At 38.6% G+C, this 22,863-nt stretch overlaps 2 protein-coding genes across 2 annotated transcripts; one reads left to right on the top strand and one right to left on the bottom strand.

The window, feature by feature from the left end:
- Positions 1-835: 835 nt before the first annotated feature.
- Positions 836-10,176, bottom strand: LOC146332541 (V-type proton ATPase subunit d 1). The gene is made up of 8 exons (XM_084727864.1): positions 9,964-10,176; positions 7,858-8,029; positions 5,865-6,043; positions 5,635-5,714; positions 5,298-5,375; positions 3,669-3,845; positions 3,336-3,413; positions 836-1,596 (listed from the first exon to the last, which is right to left on the bottom strand). The coding sequence occupies exons 1-8, from the start codon at positions 10,088-10,090 to the stop codon at positions 1,435-1,437; spliced, it is 1,053 nt and encodes a 350-aa protein (XP_084583990.1). The 5' UTR covers positions 10,091-10,176; the 3' UTR covers positions 836-1,434.
- A 1,775-nt stretch (positions 10,177-11,951) lies between these two features.
- On the top strand, positions 11,952-18,997 carry LOC146332540 (protein NLRC3-like). Its single transcript, XM_084723308.1, has 10 exons — positions 11,952-12,304; positions 12,394-12,510; positions 12,623-12,733; positions 13,641-13,725; positions 14,384-14,609; positions 15,018-16,812; positions 16,906-17,079; positions 17,449-17,622; positions 17,744-17,790; positions 18,266-18,997. The coding sequence occupies exons 1-10, from the start codon at positions 12,216-12,218 to the stop codon at positions 18,847-18,849; spliced, it is 3,402 nt and encodes a 1,133-aa protein (XP_084579434.1). The 5' UTR covers positions 11,952-12,215; the 3' UTR covers positions 18,850-18,997.
- Positions 18,998-22,863: the final 3,866 nt, after the last annotated feature.

Genomic DNA, 22,863 nt, shown 5'->3' with positions numbered 1-22,863 from the left:
ACACTGATGTCATTGTGCAAATTGTACTCAAAGCTTTGATGTCTAATGTTTTAATGATTCTTGTGAATATATTAATTTTCTGTTGTTGGTTCTGTTTGCTAATTTTGTTGTGAATTTATCTTGATCTCAGGCCTCTCGTGGAAAACACATCTTTATCTCAATGTGACTGTCTGATTAAAAGACTTAGTAAAATTTACAAAGAATAAAATATGCATGTACTTACTCCCTAAACTCTTCTTGTGAAACTATTTCAAAGCCATGCGATGAGTCTTAAATTCCTCCAGACCTGCATTGGTGCAGTTTAGTCTGTTTAATTTTTGTCACATTTACAATACACATTTCACAAGTAAGAAACAGATCAAAACAGCAATAAATCAATTTTTACAGCATGAAAAAAAACAAAATCATATAGTTATCTTTAAATATGTATATATCTTTGTATACTTTAAACATTAAGTCTGCCATGTTCTCACTACATTTTGCCTCATTCCAGTACGTTCATTTACAGAAAAGTCAAGAGTTCAAACAGGAACAGTGACGGCGAGGAGTGGAAGCTCCCGTTCAGATATTTTTCATATCTAACAACGATCTAGTTAAGACAGCAAATCAGGTGGGGCTCACACACTTCACTCGTTACTTTTTGGGGGGTAAACCACAGTAATGACCAGACATGCTGACAAAACCTAGCACTAAAACAGAAATAAATACAGGTTATATCGAACCTGGTGGAGACTGACGCTCAGCTGAGGAATGTTTCATGTTGGTTTGTTGAATTTCTGAGGTTGTGTGGGGTTCACATTAACTGTAGTGTTACTACTGATTTTGGCAGGTGATGAATCCTAAACATACAGTCTGCTGAACCTTTAAGTGTTTCATGTTCCTGGAGATTTACTTGATCTCTAAAAGATGGTGGGAGTTCTGGGAGATCACTGTAAACTGAATCAACCTTCACCACCTCTGAGGCTTTTCTGTCCTGGTGTCTGTCAGTTAATTCCTGGACTGTGTGAATTGCAAATTGGTCTTCTGTTGTCTTTTACCATCTGATGTGTCAGGCGGACAGGGCGTGCCGCATAAAACAACACACCGAGCGTCATAAAGTTTAGACAATCAAAGGTGAGTGTTTGAAAGTCAAATAAGTCGCCTTCTTTCCCCGGTGAGCTGATTAAATCACGCACCAACCACCTCTGTTGGATCAGGCTTCTGTGATTCTCCTTCAGTTTAAAAATATTTAAGTTGATTATGAGTTTTACTTACAAGAAACTCAGATGTCAGGAGCCAATTAACACCTACGAGTGAAGAATGAAGAAAATTTAGCATCAAACCATCAGAATCTTTAACACCGAGGTGGGACTGGAGACACTGTTCAAGACATAAGACTGAATGAAATGATGACGGGAGGAAGGAGAAGGAGGAGGACGACGACGAAGAGGAGGCTCAAAAGATAGGGATGTAGTTGTCGATCTTGGCGCGGTGCCGCTGGGCGATGCACTCTGCGATCCAGACGATGTTCCTGCACTCCTGCTCCTTCAGCTTGACGTAGGCGTAGAAAACACTGAAGTGGAACTGGTTGAGGAAGGCCAGCTTGTTCAGCTTCACCTGCAAGTCAGGAGGAGGAAGAGACTGATGAATGTTCAAACACCACAACGCTGATAAAGACAATCACACTGATTCCTACCAGTACCTTCACTTTCACACTTAAGCTAATATTGGCCGATATTATTGCAGATATACAACGCTGTGTGTCCAAGGTAGGAGGTTTGAGGTCATTTAGAAAGTGTCTCAATTATGGTCTGTCCACTAGAGAGTCAAAGGTAAATTCAGTCCCTCCAGGAAGTTGTCATCACAACGATTAACCCAAATTCAACCAATCCTGCAATTCTGTCCAATACAGCAACTTCTCTGCACATTTGACCAATCATCGTAGCTCCTCATGAGTTCCACCAATCAAAGCAGTTTAACATGCAAACATCACACATGTACGTCTCAATGAACAGCCTCAATGTTTTACTATTTTTTGTATTTTTAGTTTTTATTTAGTCTCGGGCACTAAAAAGAACACATTTAATCAATGCCATGTGCACTTTTATATTTTAGAATTTTGAACTTGCTCTTCTGAGAGAGTTTGAGCTCAAAAAGATTCTGCATTTTTGTGGAATACCCCGCAGGTGCACTTCTTCATTTACAAATAAAACATATTTTGTTAAAAAAATTTTTTAGGTAAGTTTACTTAGAAGATGTAGTTTTATTCTGACCAGAAAAAGTTGCCTTAGATTTTAATAAATCACATGAAAAGAAAAAACACAACTTTGGTATGCAATTTTGACTTGCTCACATAATTTCACTACAAAAAAATATTGCAAAATGTATTGCATTTTTTAAGCTGCTATGAAATCAGGCATTTTTTGGCTGCAACAGTCTCAAAAGAAGGCTGCAGGTTCATGGAGGGACTGATAAAACGTCCCTCCTGTCAGGTATGATGGTCACAATTCTTTACAAAAACAAATTTTCCATATCCAGAATATTTATGTTCTTTATTTTAAAAAATAACTATTGCCTCTTATGTCCTTTCAGTCCTTTTGTTTTTTAAAACTCTTGTGTCTTGTGTTGTTCTGTCTGCATTTTCTTGTCAAGTTCTGAGTTGGGTTCTGAATGTACATATGCACTGTAGAGTTTGTGTTTTGTTGTCTTCTGTTTATTTTGTTGTTGAGTTTTAAGTTTTTAAAGGCCCATCAAAGGCATTATACTGACATTCAAAATGAGGCAATGTTGGAGAGAGAAGAAACACGCAGTTGTCATATTCAAGAAAAAGCCACAGAGCATCTGTTACCACATCTAAAAACTGGGCAATCTATATTTATACTTGTAAAACATGCAACATGCTGCGCTGGAAACGTTTCCAGTGGACATTAAAACCATGACGGTGCCGTAACCGAGCTGGAGTTCAGCCGGATTCTGTGCACCATTAGAGCTGCCATGATTAGTCGATTTGTGGTTGGTACATATTTTAATAATAAAATCATCATTTCAGATATTTTTCAAGCACTAATGTCAAACATTTGCTGGTTCCAGCTTCTCACATGTGAGGATTTGCTGCTTTACTTTGTCATTTAGGACGGTAATTGAAGTGAGATTATTGGGCTGTTCATTGGACAAAAGAAGCACTTTTAAGACATCACTTTGGTCCTCAGATGTGAATGCTTAATGGTGAAAATAATCTGCAAATTAATTGATAATACAAATAGACAAAAAGTAATCAGTAGCTGCAGCCCTAGTGTATATACAGTGTGAAATAAATCTCTAATTAGGAGTAATGTATGTCTGATCATGTGTGTCACCTCATGCTCAAAGAAACGATCCTCAAGTGTTTTGTCGCCTGGGTTGCTGCCGGCACCCTCGAACAGCAGCTTGTACTCCTGAGGACATGAGCAGAATTCAGACATATTGACATATTTAGTGGGAGTAATTATCAAAACTAAGTGTTTGACACAAACAGTAACACCAACAGGAGAATAAAAAAAAGAGGGACCAGGTGAGAAAGAAGTGATCAAACTGTCGGAGCAGATTTTAAAGTCACGCACACAGTTAATATGCTTAACAACTTAATATGTTGGTGGTTTTATTCTCAAAACCTGAGCTGATCTAAGCAGGCCACTGGCTTTTGGACTCACAGGATAGAAATCAGCGACGGCCTTGACCTGCTCGTAGTCATCTGCCCTGGCCAGCTGAGCAAGGCCTTCTGGGTAAAGCTTCCCGCAGTGGGGGAAGAGCTTGGCGCGGTCCTCCTTGGACAGCTCTGTGCCGAACGAGTTGATGGTGATGATGAAGGCTCTCCTGTCTGCCTCGAACTGCAGCAGAGACAAGAGGATCAGTGAAGCAACAACAACTGAGCGACTGAGCTGAATCTTTAATCCACAACCAGAAACACACAGCATGTTTATATGAACATGAATGAGTCAACCTGAACACACTTCAAGGTTTCCCTCTCAACACTTATCTGACTAAACCCACTTCAAGTCAATATTATAATCAAATCAATATAATTATCCCTGCTCTTTAACCACTTGGAGTATATGCAAGGTTTTGGTTTCTTTTGAAAAGCAACATTTTCCCCAAACAGTGAGAATCACTGAAAGTGCTGCATGTTATTCCTTTTTTTTTTTTGCAAAAATAAAAAAATCAAAAACTCCAGATGACCTATAACTGGGACTTATTAGCTGGAAAACACAATGGGACTACAGAACATAGCCTCAAGCATAGATTGTATATAAAGAAATGGACAACATGAGAAGTGAAGCCAAAACATCTGAATCGCCCTGGAGTGTTGCAGTACAGGTCATAAATCCTGCCTCAGTGGTGTTAAGAGGAGGGACATGGGCCAGGACCTCGATACTGCAGCTCCGACGCTGATCACTACTGCACAGGCTCTGACTCCTGATGATGTCACAAGCATCTGTGGGATATTTTGGCTCAAGTTTTGTTCAGTGGGAGGAAGTGGGGGATGTGTCCTCATCTTTTATTTAGGTCAGTGGTCCCAAGTTCTAATTTTAAATACCACAGAAAATGTACACGTTTTTCTAAGGGTATGTCAAGACATTTTCTAAAGAAAAAAGCCACAAGCACAACTTATTCATAAATACAATATGGTGCTTTGACCCTTGTTGAAACTAAACTTTGTGCATTTGAAGGCATCAAAACAGGTGTTATTATGGTGGAAAAACAGTTTCTGTAAAAAAGACTCACAGCAAAAGATTTAATTTCCCTTTTCTATCTTCATATTAAAAACTGTGTATTATCATTTTCAGGATTTCACTGTCTATGTGAAGCACCAGTCATCAGCATAATGTTCCAACTGGTTCGGTCTTTACATGAGAGGAGAGGGGCAGGTACTTCTTTCCAACACAGACTGTTGCTGGTTTATTCTGGGCTGTGGACAGGACATGGATGCTCCTATTGACTCAAGTGTGGTGTGAAACAAGAGGGCAGAGTACAGCCACCATTTTGATACCAGGAGCACTAACTTTACCTGCTAAATCTAATTATGATGGAGAGGAGGATTAGGACATCTGCTCGCTAATCTGAAATGATGCAACAACAGTTTGTGGGTTTGTGGCACTGATTGTACCTGGTGTTGTGATTGTATTCATGGTTTGCATCAACTGAATCACAACTTTTCAAAGATATGTCACACAAGTAACCACTTAAACACTGCAGCTGTGTGCTCAACAGTCCGATGACCTGCGGGCTCAATTATCTGTGTGTGTGTTTGTTCTCACCCTATAAACTGAGCAGAGACTCACCTCCAAAATAGGACACATGGTGTCAGCTGTGGTTCCTCCGAGGTTGGAGCAGAACTTGTAGAAAGCCTCCAGGTAAGCCTGAGAGAACAAAATGTATTTGGGGCAAATTACAATACAGAAATAATCTCAATGTATATTGTCTTGCAACGTAAATAACTGCAATAATCACGAGACTATCTTTTAGAATTGTTATATCTGATTTTCATCTACTGCCTATTTTCCTACTTTAACCTCTTTTAATTTTACTTTATCTCATTCTGTTGTTTCATTCACCCTGCCTTTTATTTTGTAAACACACATTATTGACTATGGTTATCATCAAAACAATATGCATTACCTTGTAAAGTGTGTTACGAATGATTTCAATGTTCATCTCATCCAAATCCTGTTCAGATATGCAGTCCTGAAAGAACGCAGCTGAAAAGAAAAGAGAAAAACAAAGTTAAACCTCAAACCAAAAGAGATGAATGTTGACCTCTGGCGCCATCTTCTGTTCTGCAAGAGACATTACTGTTCAGTTCTCACACCTGCTGCTGTTTCAATAGCCGTTCATATGGAGCTACATACCCAGGGGCGTGTCCACCAGGATGGCGTTGTAAAGCTCGGCGGGGGTCTGGGCGATGTTGACCGCCTCCATCTGCTCAAAGCTGCCCAGCGGGTGACACTTTGGCACCAGCTCAGAGATGGCCCGCTGGTGGAGGGTTCCCGTAATCAGCAGGATGACGTTATCAATCATGTAGCTGTACCTAAAGTCACAAAGCAGGTGTTGTCATGACTAAATGGAGAAGCCTGTTCTACTATTATAGTATCTATGTGGTTGCAGGATCACCACTGTACCAGCTGTTATTTAACCATTTTCCCCCAATTTGTTAAAAATGATCGTACAGGTTCCATGGTAAGTTTTAGCTCATAATAGTACATACTGTATATATATTACACACCCCAGACACAGTTTGTTCATTCTGCTGCTGTCTGGCAAGAGATTCATAAGTATCTGAAGAGCAGTTTTTCCCTCAGGCTGTGAGACTGCTTAATTCATCCTCAGCACTTCTACATGTAAAATTTTTTTTAGATTTCTCTCCAATCCAATAAATTAATCAAAGAGGGAACATCAAAATCTCAAAATAAATCTTGTGTGTCTTGTATTATACAGCATATTTTCCACTACATGACTTAACATTTTACATTTATTTCCAACTTTCCATTTTAGTACAAAATAAAAAAAACAATCTGCTGAGATAAGAAACTTGCCAGTCTGAAAATGCATTGACATTTAGTCACCTATATGTCAGAATGCATCAATCAAATGCAATTCATTTATAGGCAGGAAACACTTTGAAATTTGTGGTGCATTCAAGGACACTCGAGCACTATTTTTAATACAAGAAACAAATCATTTTGAACCATATTTTTGCCTGCCTTTTTTCTTCTGTGCTAATTTTTTCCAACAAGGTAATTCATTAATGGATACCTCTGCAAGTGTTTTACATCTGTTCTCAGATGTCAGAGCGTACTTGAATGCTTCAGTGATTTTCAAAACAGGTTTATTTATTCATTTATTTATTTGATAGGAACAGATGCATTATTGCCTACACAGACAAACAGAAAACAACTATCTGATGCAAGCATTAGTGTTTACAGCAGATGCTAATTTGCAACACCCGTCCCAAGAAGAGCTTTTATGAAAATAAGAGACTGAAACAGTGAGGTAAAAAAAACATGAGAACATAACTCTGACAAACAGGAAAAAAAAAAACACTCTTATAGATTAGCAACCGTAAAAAACAAGTCTCAAGTTTCTCCAAGCTGCTTGTCATAGTGTACAGATATGAACTCAAACCAGTGGCTCTCTCGACTGTTAGAAATCAACTGGAAAACTTCTGGCATGCTTTGTAAAATTGTCGCCACTAATGTAAAGTATGTGCGACTTGTACTTAACGGACTAAAATATAAGCACTTTCATAGGAGTTTGTTCACATTGAGAGTTAAAGGTTATTGTGTATCTGTGTGTGTATCCATCACTTTCTCTAAGCAAGATGAAGCCACTTCAAAGCTTCACTGATGACCATGTTGATCATAGATTGATGGATATACACTGCTTGATGTTATTTCTCATGTTAAACACCAGTTGCATCACCTGATGGTTTCAATAATTGACAAATGTTGAAACAAAAACCACCTTGGCTGACAGATCAGTCAAGGCCACCATCACACATGTACGGCACTGAGTTCAAACTATGGTTTACACAAGTTCTCTTATATGCAAATGTCATGTATCGACTCTGTTCAGCTGAATTTGGGGAAATGTGTTTAAGTTAAGACTTCATTTCAACATAATATAATAATGCAGTAATAAAGATAAAAGCACCTTTAAATGTCTTATGTCCCCACGTTTGAATCACTGACTTAAAATGAAGTGATGGAACAAGCAGAACACAACAGAATATACTGTGAAAAATGAATTTACTTTCAACTTTAAAGCTACATGAGAAAACATTTACAAGCAATGTTATAATTCATGAAGTTAGAACTTATTTCAACATGACAGCTTTTTGCTTACGTGATGAAGTCCATGAAGCTGGCCAGCGGCTCGTAAGACTGGTTTCTCATGTGGCGAAACTCCACCACCATCTTCTCCTTCAGCTTGTCGTCGATAACGGACACGGTGAGAGGAGACGCCTCGTTCGCCAGGAAGCTGCCATAGTCTGTGCTCTGCAGGTGGAGCTTGAGATCTGCAGGGGAGACACATGTATGGTTAGAAAGCCTTGTTCTTATTGGTGATAATAAGAGTGAAAGAAACCCAAAATCAAGCTGTAAAACAAGTGAATAATGTTGAAATTTAACTGCTCATTAACGACCTCTTGTGTCTCAGAACATGACTCAGCAGTCATACGACTATGGTTTCATATTCTGCATATGCTCTGTCCACTGCCCTTTACTTCACTAACCCAACTTATAACTAGGCCAGGACAACAGACAGACAGGTGCATCCTCCATGAAAACTGGTGTCATCAAGGGTTAAGACTGTAGTCTTATATTTTTATTCCTCAACCTCCACCAAGCCATTGGTTTTAATTTCTCTACAATATAATATGCAATGATTCTCCTTGATATTTCTGGAAATACACACTGCATCACAATGAACATCTTTCTTGTTAGTAGGGATGTAACAACATATTGAATATTGCAACAATGTCTTGATACTGTGCTGGACTGTGACAATATCTACCATGATATTACACGGTTAATTGTTATATTTTATTATTTTTTAAATTTATTTTAAAAGGACTGCTGACTGCTGCTTGCATGTTTCTTTTGTAATTGTAGAATTCAATTCTTGCCAATTTTCTGCACATGGTTTGCTACTTTTATTCTGTTAAAGATGGAAGGATGCATTTTAAGTTAAAGGGATAAACTAATTTTAACCACACAAAAAATGCTGTACACGTCACATTTATCATTTAATAAATAAATCCAATAAAAATCATCTTAGACTGCAACTAACCATCATTTTGATTACTGATTCATCTGTTCATCGTGTTGTGTTTTCTAAGGGGTGGCAGCAGCTAAAGTAATAAACACAGTTTGTGGTAATATAGCTGGGTGTTATGGACAAAATAAAGTATCACAATAGTTTTAACCAAATAAATCAATATCAATATTGTGACAAGATCTTAGGGAGGACTATTGGTGCATTCATAAAATATTAACACAATTAGATTTTGTGATAAATAATTATGAGTAAGGTTAACATAATGATTACGTGGGTAAAAAAACTACAAAACACTTAATTTTACTGTAAAGCAGCCTTTAAAACAAAGAAAAGACAACACTTATGCCATATCACAATATACCAATATCCAAAATCTATCATGAAATCTAGTCACATATTGCAATCCAATATAATACTGATATACTGCCGAACCCTAGTCCATTGTGATTAACAATCCTTCCTTCACCCTTTGATGTTGACGCTGCTAGAACCATCCTGAGAGTTATAAAGTTTAGAAAACAGTCCAAAGTATAGCTGTGAGAAATACGGGTATGACCTCTTGCAGATTCTTTACTCCAATAACATTTCAGCTCAGCCATACAAGAAGACTTTACCGCTGTGAAGTTTCAGTTATATTGATGCAGACAAGGAAAAGGTCACAAGCAGTCACTGTAATTGGCAATGACCATAATAAACTGCGGGAGTGTCAGTGCAACAGAGCTAACAAGCTAAATCTACTGTAACACGACATTTAGCCAAACTGTAGTGTCTAACGCAACAGCGTAAAATTTCTGCCTACAGTAATTTCACTTCCTCTAAAAAGCCCATCATTGATCAATACGTCAGAACACTTTCCCAAATTGACTTAGCTTAAGCTAGTATTATGTTAGCTAGCTAGCTAGCTAGCTAAGACCCTGGAGTTAGCAAGCTAATATAACCAAATATCGAATGACCTTTCGTCTTTTATTGTGTAAAATGTCAACCCAAAACACAATGCCTAACATTAACTGACAATTACATAAAGCGGTGTTTGGGATAGTAAGATAATAACGAATATTATCGTTGATGTAAACCGAGCTAACGTTAGCTCTGAGACTGACAGCTTGCGTTAGCCGGTGGAATTAGCCGTGGCTGCTAGCTATTAGCCGTTAGCTAGCATCAGTTTTCACTCACCTTCCAGGGTCTCACACTGAACGAGGTTTAAATAATCCGCCTGGGACAATATTCCAGCTTTAAATCCTCGGACCAGCCCCTCCAGGTAGCCATTATCAACGTTAAAATAGAGCTCGGAGAAAGGCATCCTGTCTGACCGTCAGATCCAGATCCGTCTCTGCCGCAGGAGAACCGTCCGTCGTCCGGCTACTGAGCGTAGCATCAGCTGACTGAACCATGTGACCATCATCTGATCAGTCATCTGCTCGTGCGTGTGTGTGTGTGTGTGTGTGTGTGTGTGTGCACGTTTTTTTCGCGGATTGCACAGTTTACATCAGCTTTACTTTACTTTGACTGAGGGGCAGTTTTGCAAAATGACAAGTGTTAATAAACATTTATATAGTATAGTATAGTATAGTATAGTATAGTATCATATAGTGTAGTATAGTATAGTATAGTACAATGTGTGTATATGTCACATAAAATGAATAAACATTAAAAGGCCTGTAACTCACCTTTCTTTGAGATTCTTTATTTTTAAATCGACTGACTTATAAACCCAACTTATTGACTAAATTAACTTGATGCAAGAACTGACAGATAAGTCAGATATTTAACAGCATTTCATAACTGCAAGTGCATTTTAGCTATAAATGCATTGGTAGTTAATACAGCTGGAGCCTCTTCCATCATGCAGTTACTCAAATGTCAGAACAATTAATAAATCATAACCATAAACATAAACTTCTCCTACCAGGAATGGAATGAATAGCATATTCAAGCTATTTTAGTGTGAAATGCACACTTATGGACATCGCCATATGCCAATTAGGTAGAAATCGCCTAACCCTTTGACCATGCAGTGACAATAAAGGCATTTTCGTTGTTTTATTCGTATAGTCTGATAAATAACTTCACATTTAACACTTGGCCTGCTACCTGTAAAACTGAGCTGAAGTCAGAATTCTCACATTTACTTTTTTAAAAAGATGGAACCTAACCTCCCCACCCCCATAAGTGCAGATACATTTGGTTTACAGTAAGTACATAATATTCAACACACGTGACTTCAAGGAAATGTGCTGCAAGGAAAAGATGTGCCAGTCAGCGAATTATAAGAATAAAACTAAACTTTCAAAACAACTTTACAAAGAGCTTTGTGAAAAATCCAATAAATACAGTGAATAAAACAAGAATAACAACAGTAAAATAAATCAAACATACAGAAGTGTAATGGTATTAACATAAACTAAAAGGAGAAGAAATGTCAATGCCTTTGAACAGTCATAAGAATTCAAAACATAATGTTGTGTAACAAAAGAGATCAGTCATTAAACAAGTGTTTATTGTTTCTTCACAGCAGGCTACTGACAGTCAACATTCCTTTAGAACCAGTGTGTTTGCTTCAGTTGCTATTTTTGGAAAACAAATGAACCTATAATAGAACCATCACAGAATAAAATTAATGAGATCATGTACAGCTGTGAGAGATAATTTAATAATCTACATTTTAGAGTATTTGATATATATTGTTTCACTTAGTCATTGGTTATTAAGAGTTTTAAACTTAAAACCTGACCTGCCTCATAAGGACTGTGTGGTTATGGCTCAATAAGATTAACTAAAGTATGTGACCACCTTTTCCTGACTCTTTCAATTGTGTCTTTATGAGTGGCTCCATCACTTACAGGTTGTCGTGTCTGTAAGACTTCGTTAAGGATTAGGGTATGTCAAGTCACAGCTATTGTTAAGGTTAGGGTAAATCAGTATGATGTCCTCATATGTGGGCTACAATAGTATGAATGACATTTGTATAACATTACAGTAAATTACCGCTCTGGATGAGGTTAATTATGAGGTATCTGTTGGAGACAGAGTAGAACAATGTCATGTGAGTTTCTTGGCACAGATTTTGTTTTCTGCCACTGGTTGGGTGGCTTTGTGAATCTGCCACTTAAAGTTATGAGGATGTAACAGAAATAAATCAGACATACACAGAGGCTGAGGAGCATACAGAGGCTGAGGACTGTTGTTGTCTGTTTCATGCTTTTCTACTGTGTTTTTAAAATTTGGATCTGGATGTGAGATCCTCATGTAATTAGTATGCAGGTAAGGATTCTTAACCACAAATTAACTGTATGATGGACTGTTTGACTTCATGTGACATACTGTTGATAGGACCGATCATATCCTTTCAGGTAAAATGCCTTTTAATGGAGCTGTTACTGTGACAACTCAGTCCAGTTTGTTCCTGTGAGGGTGGGTGCTACACGATGAAAAGGCCTGAGGACAGAGAGGACGAGGTCTCTACCTCTGAGGTCTCTCTGTCTGAGAAACGTGACAGACAGACCAGAGCTAAGCAGTAAGTTATTTCTTTGCTTGCTTACGATAGTTCATCTCTGAACTCATCAACTCTAAAATCAACATTTGATTGTTTATGTTGTGTTGAAGCCCAGTGAAGCAGAAGAGACCGGACTCATCTGTACCCAGTTTAATGTCCATGAGGAGTGACCGGTCGATGTTTGAGCCTGTTGTTTTTAAGGATGGAGGCATCTCTGCTAAGCAAATGTAAAAATTTGAATTTTGTACATTTGATTTATATATATTTATATAAGATTTTGGATTTTGGAAGTAACTGCAGTTTTTGAAGTGAATGTTGAATGTTTATATTGTGTTGAAGTCAAATGAAGGAGGAAAGATCATCTGTACCCAGCTGTGTGTCCATGAGGAGTGACCGGTCGATGTTTGAGCCTATTGTTTTCCAGGATGGAGGCATCTCTGCTAAGCAAATGTAAAAATTTGAATTTTGTACATTTGATTTTTGTACTAAATTGTGTAGTAAAAAGCTCAATCTGTGTAAATGCAAATCTTTACTCTACATTTAAAAGGGAAATCAGGCGGTATGATTCTAGTGGTTTAAATGTTTTTGTAAATAAGGCACAAAAGTGCTATCAGTTTTTTTATATGATTGAACGTAGAGCTGCAATGATTGATCGAAACATCAATGAGAAGAAGAAAAGTAATCACCAGCTATTTTGATAAACAAATAGCTTTCAGACAAAAATTTTTTCAAGGGGGACTAGTTCATAGCTAGATAGGAATTTAAATATTGAAAATTTGTGTTGTGTTGGAGCTAAAAGAAAAGATTTTACTGACCAGCACTTACAGGTCAAGATATCTGAGCTCCAGTCACAATTGTGATATTAACTTAAATTCAGTTGATAAATGATGTAAATAAGCAAAGAGTGATTTCTTAAGGTGATTTCAAGGAAGTCAGTCACAGAATAAGTTTTTTATGTTTTGTTTTTTAATGACAGTTACCGTCAGCTTCCTGATGTTCAACATTCTTTGGTTACCTGCATGCATTTCTTCCCACAGTTCAAAGACATCAGGGTTAAAGCTGTGGTATGCAGTTTATTTTGACATCATTGGTCAACAAACTCTCAGCTGTCTGCAATCCTGGCTCTGACCTCTTTAGCTAAGCCTTGCTGTTGCTGTCTTTACCCACAATTTTATACTGGTTTACAAAAGACACTATTAATACAGAATGCTCAGTGGCGATGGTATAATATTAGATCTAGCCAGATAGTAATAGTAGGCCTATTAGTATTAGCATTAGTATTAGTATTATTATGAGTGTGCTTTTGCTTGTGTCAGTGTGCACGTGCAACATGTATAATATGACTCGTGTTTTATAGGTATAGAGCTCACTGGAAGACGTCAGAGGTTCTCAGTCATCAGCCTGCCCAGAAGCATCATACAAACCTGGACTCCATATTTATAGTATGTGAATGTACAACTTTTTACTTCATATGGTGCAAACATTGAATTTGAGTGCTCTGAAATTGAACGGTGTGCTCTGAATTTACATACTTTCAAAAGCAACATCAGCTCAAAAGGAAGTGAAACGTCTTTGTTAGTCTTGTTTTGCCAAAAGTCCTGGAAAGTCCCTCACATTCAAACCTGTTTGATTACACCTTGAGGTGACGGCAGTCTTTTTTTTTTCAAGCACTGGCTGAGCTCCAACTGGTTTAGGTCCCATTATGTCACATTTTATAGTGGTTCAGATATCAGCTGCAAATGTCACATGAGGAGGCAGCTGATAAACAACAGTGAGCAAAGGCTGCAGTCAGCTCACCATGCCTCATCTGAGTCTGTGCAATAGCCTGCAATGACACATTCTTGATAGTACCACCAGATGGCGCCAAAGAAATAAACCTCATAACATGCAGAGTAACATAATTGTAAGTTGAAAATTAATTTTGAAACAATAATTCAGAGAAACATTCCAATGCCCTTTTATTCCTAAAAAAGAATTCTCAACATGTCAAAGTAATCTTCATGTTTCTGTTTTCAGATGAGTTAGCTCTCAGCAGAGGCAGATAAATATTATGTTTCCATCATTTTAAGAACATTTTCAATATACACTTTACTCCTCTAGTTGCTGGAAGAGAACATTGTTACTTTTGTGAAGAACGAGCTGAAGAAGTTCAAGAAAGTTCTAAGTCCAGAATACCCAGAATGCTCAGAGAAGCTGGGAGAAGATGATGAAGTCAGTGGTGGTGAAGAAGAGCAGAGCAGCGGCAGCAGAGAGGCACTTCTGAATATCACACTGGACTTCTTGAGGAGAATAAAGCAAGAGCAGCTGGCTGACTCTCTGCAGAGCAGTAAGATGCTTTTAATGCTGTTTCTTGAAATATGAAACTTATGTAATACATCTGTGAACTTAATGTTGAGGTAAATTCCTGAACAGACTAGTTTTCATTTAGAGTCAGTTTCACATTAATGTTGAGATGAAATGATGCCATTGTTAATCAGTAATGATTAGAGGGCTATTAGAGGGCAACAGAACCAGGCTCATGTCTGTGAATATTTTCAGTCATCCAGGTCATGATATCAAAGCTTCTTCAGTTCATGTTCAGTTCTTCAGTTCTTATGTGGACTTAACTTAGGTTATGTGGACTTTGTAATTAATGTGTAATTTGTGATTAGCAGAACCAGATCATTGAGAAATGTGGGCGTTTCACATATTGACTTCAAAATCCACTGACTGACATTATCTGTTGTCTCCTCAGAAACTCTTGCTGTGAGTTGCCAACGTAAACTAAAGTCTAACCTGAAGAAGAGGTTTCAGTGTTTGTTTGAAGGGATTCCCAAAGCAGGACACCCAATACTTCTGAATCAGATCTTCACAGACCTCTACATCACACAGGGAGAGAATAGAGAGATCAGTGGTCAACATGAGGTCAGACAGATAGAAGCATCAACAAGAACACCAGTGAAATCAGAAAGAACAATCAAATGTGAAGATATATTTAAACCGTTACTTGACAGAGATGAACCACTCAGAACCCTGGTGACAAAGGGAGTGGCGGGCATTGGGAAAACCATCTTAACGCAGAAGTACATCCTAGACTGGGCAGAAGACAGAGCCAACCATGATATACAGCTCATCTTTCCATTCTCTTTTCGAGAGCTCAGTTTGCTGAAAGAGAAGAAGTACAGCTTGGTGGAACTTCTTCATCACATCTTTACTGAAATCAAAGAAGCAGGAATCTGCAGATTTGAAGAGTTCCAGGTTTTATTCATCTTTGACGGTCTTGACGAGTGTCGACTTCATCTGGACTTCAACAACAATGAGATCCTGACTGATGTTACAGAGTCGACTTCAGTTGAAATCTTGCTGACAAACCTCATCAGGGGGAAACTGCTTCCCTCTGCACGCCTCTGGATAACCACACGACCTGCAGCAGTCAATCAGATCCCTCCTGAATGCATTGACATGGTGACAGAGGTGAGAGGGTTCAGTGACCCACAGAAGGAGGAGTACTTCAGGAACAGATTCAGAGATGAGGAGCAGGCCAGCAGAATCATCTCCCACATCAAGCTATCAAGAAGCCTTCACATCATGTGCCACATCCCAGTCTTCTGCTGGATCAGTGCTGCAGTTCTGGAGCACGCATTGAGAACCAAAGAGACAGGCCAACTTCCCAAGACCCTGACTGAGATGTACATCCATTTCCTGGTGGTTCAAACCAAACAGCAGAATGTAAAGTATCACAGTAGTGCAGTGACAGATCCAGTCTGGAACACAGAGACCAAGAAGACCGTTCTCGCTCTGGGAAAACTGGCCTATGAGCATCTGGAGAAAGGAAACCTGATCTTCTATGAAGCAGACCTGAAAGAGTGTGGCATTGACATAAAAGCTGCTTCAGTCTACTCAGGACTATTCACAGAGATATCCAACAATCAGCATGCACTGAACCAGGAGAAGATGTTTTGCTTTGTCCATCTGAGCATTCAAGAGTTTCTTGCTGCACTCTATGTCTTCCTGATGTTCATCAACACAGGTGTTGACCTACTGAAAAGAAACCGGTTTGCCTCAGTACCATCTGTACCACTGCGACGTAAGTCTGACCTCTACCAGAGAGCAGTGGACAAGGCTTTAGAAAGTCCAAATGGGCACCTGGATTTGTTTATCCGGTTCCTCCTTGGCCTTACACTGGAGACCAATCAGACTCTCCTACGAGGCCTGCTGATCAAGACAGGAAGTACACCACAGACCAAAAAGATGCTAGTGGAGTACATCAAGAAGAAGATCATGGACAATCCTTCTCCAGAGAGAAGCATCAATCTGTTCCACTGTCTGAATGAGCTGAATGATCATTCTGTAGTTGAAGAGATCCAACAGTACCTGACATCAGGAAGCTTGTTTAAAAACAAACTCTCTCACTCTCAGTGGTCAGCGCTCATCTTCATTTTACTATCATCGCAGAAAGATCTTGACGAGTTTGACCTGAAGAAATTCTCTGCTTCAGAGGAGGGGCTTCTGCGGCTGTTGCCAGTGGTCAAAGCCTCCAAATCGTCTCTGTAGGTGTACTGATACAAATGTATAAAAATTTTATAGCAGAAAACAAAGAAATACTTCTCACATACTTCACACTCAATTTTTTTCTTCATCAGGTTGAGTGGCTGTGACCTCTCAGCGAGAAGCTGTGAAGGTCTGGTCTCAGTTCTGACCTCAAGGAACTCCAATCTGAGAGAGCTGGATCTGAGTAATAATGACCTGCAGGACACAGGAGCAATGGTGCTGTCATCTGGACTCAGGAATCCACACTGTAGACTGGAGATACTCAGGTCAGTATTTGTTGAACAGATAAACATTTATGCACACTACATGTATTTTCTGCTTCTGGGGAGCTCTTTCACATTTAAAAAAATAACAAAAACAAGTAGTTTGATGGCCTTGTAAAACGGTGTGGGACCATGGGAGTTTTTTTCATTGTTAAACAACCACCACTTCTGATGAAAGTGTATCTGATGTGACATGTCCACAGATGAGGTAATCAGTTAAAGTTTTATTGACGGGTAGGCTGGTGCAGTCATGAAGATGTCGTACCTGATTGTCATAAAAAGTCAGGTCAACCTGTCAATTTAACAGCTGATGTTGCTCAAAATGATTGATTGATGAAGGTGTCAATCTAACATGAAGCTTTGTGTTTGCAGGCTGTCAGGCTGTCTAATCACAGAGAAGGGCTGTGCTTTTCTGGTTTCTGCTCTGCAGTCCAACCCCTCCCATCTGAGAGAGCTGGACCTGAGCTTCAATCATCCAGGAGACTCAGGAGTGAAGGTGCTGGTCACTGGACTAGATGATCCACGCTGGAAACTGGAAACTCTCAAGTAGAGTAGATTAATCGTTATAATAATTAATACATTATGCTGTTTGTATGTGTGTGCTTGGGTTAGTGTCTGTGTTTATTTCTCTTTGTCCATCATTGACAAATTTCGTCCTCCTCCACAGGATTGATCATTGTGGGAAGTGTCGACTGAAACCATCACCCCTCAGGTGTAAGTTAAACTTTTCCAGTGTCACCAATCCAATTAGGAATGGCTGAAAATGTTGGTAAAATAGTCAAGAGCTAGATGAGATGATCAACCACATCATGTGCATACAGTAAATATGAAGCTACAGCCAGGAGAAAGTTAGCCCAGCTTTGGATAAAGAATGGAAACTGGGAAACAGCTAACTTGGCTCTGTCTGAAAGTCACATAATATACCTACCAGTATTACTAAAGCTCGATAATAAACTATTTATATCTTGGTTGTTTAATCGGCACCCAAACCAAGGTGTAATAATAAAACATTGTGGTTTAAGTAGGGTTATGTGAGGGACTATTTCTTGGCTGGGTGTAGTAACCTTAAAGAGTTTTCTTTTCCAGTAAGGTTTGTCATGAAACCATTAACAACAAAGGTTCAGTGAGCACAGACACATATACTGTGACCCTGCCGTTGTATTGCACTGTGTTTTGTTTCCTCCATCAGATTCCTGTGAGCTTTCTCTGGACCCAGACACAGCAGACAGTTACCTCTCACTGTCTGACAACAACAGACGAGTGATGGTGGTGAAAGAGAAACAGCTGTATCCTGATCATCCAGAGAGATTTGACAGCTGGAAACAGGTGCTGTGTTGTGAAGGTCTGACTGGACACTGTTACTGGGAAGTACAGTGGGAAGGAAGAGTTAATATCGGAGTGACATACAGAGGAATCAAGAGGAAAGGAGATGGTGATGACTGCTGTATTGGATGGAACGATCAGTCCTGGAGTCTGATGTGCTCTGCTCAGGGTTTCACTGCTTGGCACAATAACACACCAACAGATATAAGTACACCCCCGCCCTCTGACTCTAACAGGGTAGCAGTGTATCTGGACTGGCCTGCTGGTACTGTGTCCTTCTACTGTCTACCCTCCAGAGTCTCCTCAGTCAAACCGACCCACCTCCACACCTTCCACACCACATTCACTGATCCCCTCTACCCTGCATTTGGGTTTGGACAAATGCAACAGTTTGGGCCTCACCCTAGATTGTTACCACCCTCAGTTTGTCTGTTACAGCTTGAAGAATGAATGTTGTCTCTGTTGTAGAACAGTGGTTCCATGGATCTATAAGTTTCCATGGATCAGACTTGTTGTTCCAGCATATCCCAAAGATGCTGCATCAGATTGAGTTTGGGGAGCCTGGGGCCTTATTTGTAAAACTGACGTATGATCAGTTTTGATCTTAAGTATGACTTATGCAGAAAACCATGTATAAGTAGGTATTTATACAATGATTATGTAGGGTTATTGCAGTTTGGCACATATATGCAAAACCTGTGATGAACTTTATGAACAATTTGATATAAATAACATGTTTGGGTTTGTTTGTCAACCCAACATTTAGTCCACTAAATAATGTGTGATTCATGGCTTACATCTCCTCTACCATCATAGTGATCTCATCTTCCAAAAAGTTAACTTTTCTCCAAACCTTCATTTGTGCTGCATTATGTAAAGGGAAATAACTGATTGTAAGGCAGGTGGCGTTAATTTTAAATAAACTTGAAATTTGTAGATCACAGGTGTGCAAGTTGCAAATGGGCTTCTTAGTACCTGTATAAGCCAGGTTTTTAGACTCAGCATCTTTTATGAATTCAACGTAAATGTACCATCGGAAAAGATCTAAAGAGTAAGTTCAAGTATAAATCTAAGAACAGTTTTATAAATGAGACCCCAGGCCACGTTCTTCCACTACTCCAGGGTCCAGTTCTGACCCTCACGTGCCCTGGCCTTTGCTCCCCACACACACCCATGAGCCTTGGGCACCTATGACCCCGCTGCAGGTTCCACCAGTTGTCCTGCAATTTTGAAGATGCTTTGACCCACTTGTCAAGTCATCACACTTTGGCTCTTGTCAAAGTTACTCTGATCTTTACGCTTGCCCAACTTCAAGAACTGGCTGTTCACTTGGTACCCAGTATATATCACCCCTTGACAGGTGCCATTAAATCTGTAGTTTGGTGTCTGTTTTGGAGCCACGGGTCTGTATGTTTTCAGGCACAGCAGGGAAAACAAAAGTAAGACACAAAATAACATTTTTATTACTTATTTTGAAAAAACGGAAATGGAAATAACAAATGCTGGATCCATGGCTGTAATTCTTACTCCAAGGATTATGGACATGAAAGAAATGCAACAACCATTCAGCATGGACTAAGACCAACAAACCTTGGCCAGACAATAGAACTGAAATCAGACTGTTCAGCAAAAACTACTTGGCGTGTAGCTTCCTGTGAATAGAGGAAGATAGTTCTCTGCAGGGATCTCCTAATGCAATAATGCCAAGCAAGCTCAAGAGACTTCTTCAGAGAAATATCTCTTTTAAACAAAGATATTGAGTACTACAGGCAACTAGAGAGACATGAAAAACAGGCAATGCATGATATCTTGTTTTTTGTCTATGCAAACCTAAAATGTAATCTAATTTTACATTTGAATAAGACAAGGAATAAATACATTTTACCTATTAGCATACCTATTTTTTTTATTCATTTGTTTATTTTGTTTAGTTTAAGTTCAATATTTATCTACAAATCTGTACAGTAAGACCAGTCTAAAACTGCTGACTTATTTTTCTCTGAACAATTATAAGTATTTATATTTGTTTAAATACTGTATGTTCCATTATTTGTTTGTTTTTAAACTTTAAACATTTGTTTGCTGTGAATTCAGTAAGTGAGGGGAAGTAAGCAAATAAATGTACATATGCATGGGTATTATAAATAATATGAATTAAAGATTAAACCAGCAATTTTTATATGCATATATTTAATTTATATACAATAGCCTGTCTTAAAGAACTTCACAGAGACACCCAAGTCAGTCTAATAGTCTTAGTCTTAAAAAAAACAAAAAAAACAATTAAAAAAATAATAATTTTTCCACAACTTATGTCAAGTGCTATACACTGTTATGGGCAGCACAGGGCAGGACACTTTTTCCATAGTGTAGTATGAGGGAGTCCAAGTTAAAATGTATTGATCTATGTGTTAAGAGAAACTCTACAATTGAAATTTTCTCACTGAAGCAAGTTTTTGTTCAGGAATCATATAGAAAAATTATTAAAGCAAACCTGGAAGGCAAATTTTAGACTGATTCTAATTTTACGTGTTTCCAAAAGATTTTATGATCGTTGCATAACAGAATTAACCTAAAATATGCCTTTGCATCTTTGTCCGTAGGCATTGTGTTGTCACACACTTAATTTGCATATAACTACGACAGAAAACTTGCACTCCAAAGCATTTTGGACCATGGGTGTGTCCAGAGGAATCTGACAGGTTGACTGTGACTGAGTGGTTGGGTTTTGGCCTTTTTCAGTAAAAATAGCTCTCTTGATGCTTCCTTGTGACCCTGAGCAACACACACTCATGTCAATAACTCCTGTAGCATGTTTAACGTGTGCACTGAGGGCGTTTACAAAAAGCAAATGTACATTTACTCAACTATTGTTAGATACTTCTATTTTACTTGTATATTTCAATTTTGAATCCGGGACTTGCAGGGCTATTACTACTTTTACTTAAAGCCATTACAAGGAAGTTTCATATTTTTTTTTATTTTGGTGACCCCTCTGGACAAAAGCGGTACTGTTTCCATCACCATAACCACAAAATACAATTTCATCCTTCTTCCTTACATCTGGCTAGTCTACTACTGACTGTAATATTGCACGGGAAAATGTAAACTCAGGCCCGTTTCATCTGATTTTACAGAAATACGACCTGGTGTATCTGGTATTCAGGTCGGCTTTATGCAGTGACACTTTCAAGCAACGAACTGCAGGTTGTTAATTGCATGAAACATAATTTCCATACAACCTGACAGTCAGATGAAGCAATTCAAAAAACACAATGTTTATAAATCACAATTTAACAGATAATAGCAGTCTATTAATTCTTACTGATCTGCAGGAGGAAAAAAACACTTGTTACTCAAAAGAGAGACCACTGGATTATTTCACACGCTAATTCAGGAGCATGATCCAAGTGATTGTATCCTTCCTTTGATTGCAGGAAAATAAACAAATTAATAACTCTTTGTTGCCACCTGCTGACATTAGTATGAAAGTGTAGCTTGATGCATGATGATATTTTACAGTTGTAGATGATAATTCTGATTCTCATCAGAACTTTATATTAAAGAATAGCTATAACTGAGCTGTTATTCACACCAGTACTTATGATTTTCTACTTCAGGCCATAAAAACAATCTTCAGCAGTAAAAAAAAAAAAAAAAACCCTCTTTGGTTTGTCCTAACTGGAACCAGCTGGTAGAAAGTTGACTTGTGGGCCTGAAAGCGACACAAGATGTTTTTTACAGTGTGGTATGAAGACTGATGCTTTAGAGCGATCGAGTGACAGCTCGTGCACTGTGCACTGAGATTGTTGTTGTCACAGTGTTTGATTGGCGTTTCCTTTATCTTCCCATCTCATTCATTAAGTTTGGTATTCTTTATTATACTGTGCAGGTGTTCATACAGTAGCTGTTCACCTTCTTGTTCTTCTACGTTGTGACATTGTGATTACCAATTGTTGCCGCTACATCATTTTCCTTCTTAAGAATGAAGCTGATAGAACAGTTGAATGAAGACTGGGAGGAGTTTACAAAATGAATTGCTGCATTTGACTATAAAACTTCCTGAAACGCTCCAGTTGCACTAATGTTCTTATCAGCAGCTAGTTTTGGTTTTGGTTTGACCAGCTATTTTAGACTAAAAGCTAAGAAATCAATATATTCTTGATGATTTGTGTACTAGTTAGTTGAAACTTCAGTTATCAAAAGCAAGAATGTAAAATTGTATTTCATTTTTGTAGAGCGACAGTGTTCTCAGTTGGAGAACTTGCATGGCTGCATTTTCTCATGTTAAACAGTCAGTTCACCCAAATCAGTTAGAAAAAACTCTCATGTTATTGAGGCATTCATAACTTTTCTTTCATCTGAGTCATCCATCTCTGAGGGTTTCTGCTGTCACCCTGTACAACTGTGCTGAATAGATTCCTGATTAAAGAAATGCAATTGAAAAGTGAAGTTTTTCCATGT

The sequence above is a fragment of the Lutjanus erythropterus genome, chromosome 1 (assembly GCF_056507025.1).
Source record: "Lutjanus erythropterus isolate fLutEry1 chromosome 1, fLutEry1.hap2, whole genome shotgun sequence".
Classification (NCBI taxonomy): Eukaryota; Metazoa; Chordata; class Actinopteri; order Lutjaniformes; family Lutjanidae; genus Lutjanus; species Lutjanus erythropterus.
The sequence above is the reverse complement of the archived record's forward strand: the minus strand, read 5'-3'. Positions and strand labels throughout refer to the sequence as shown.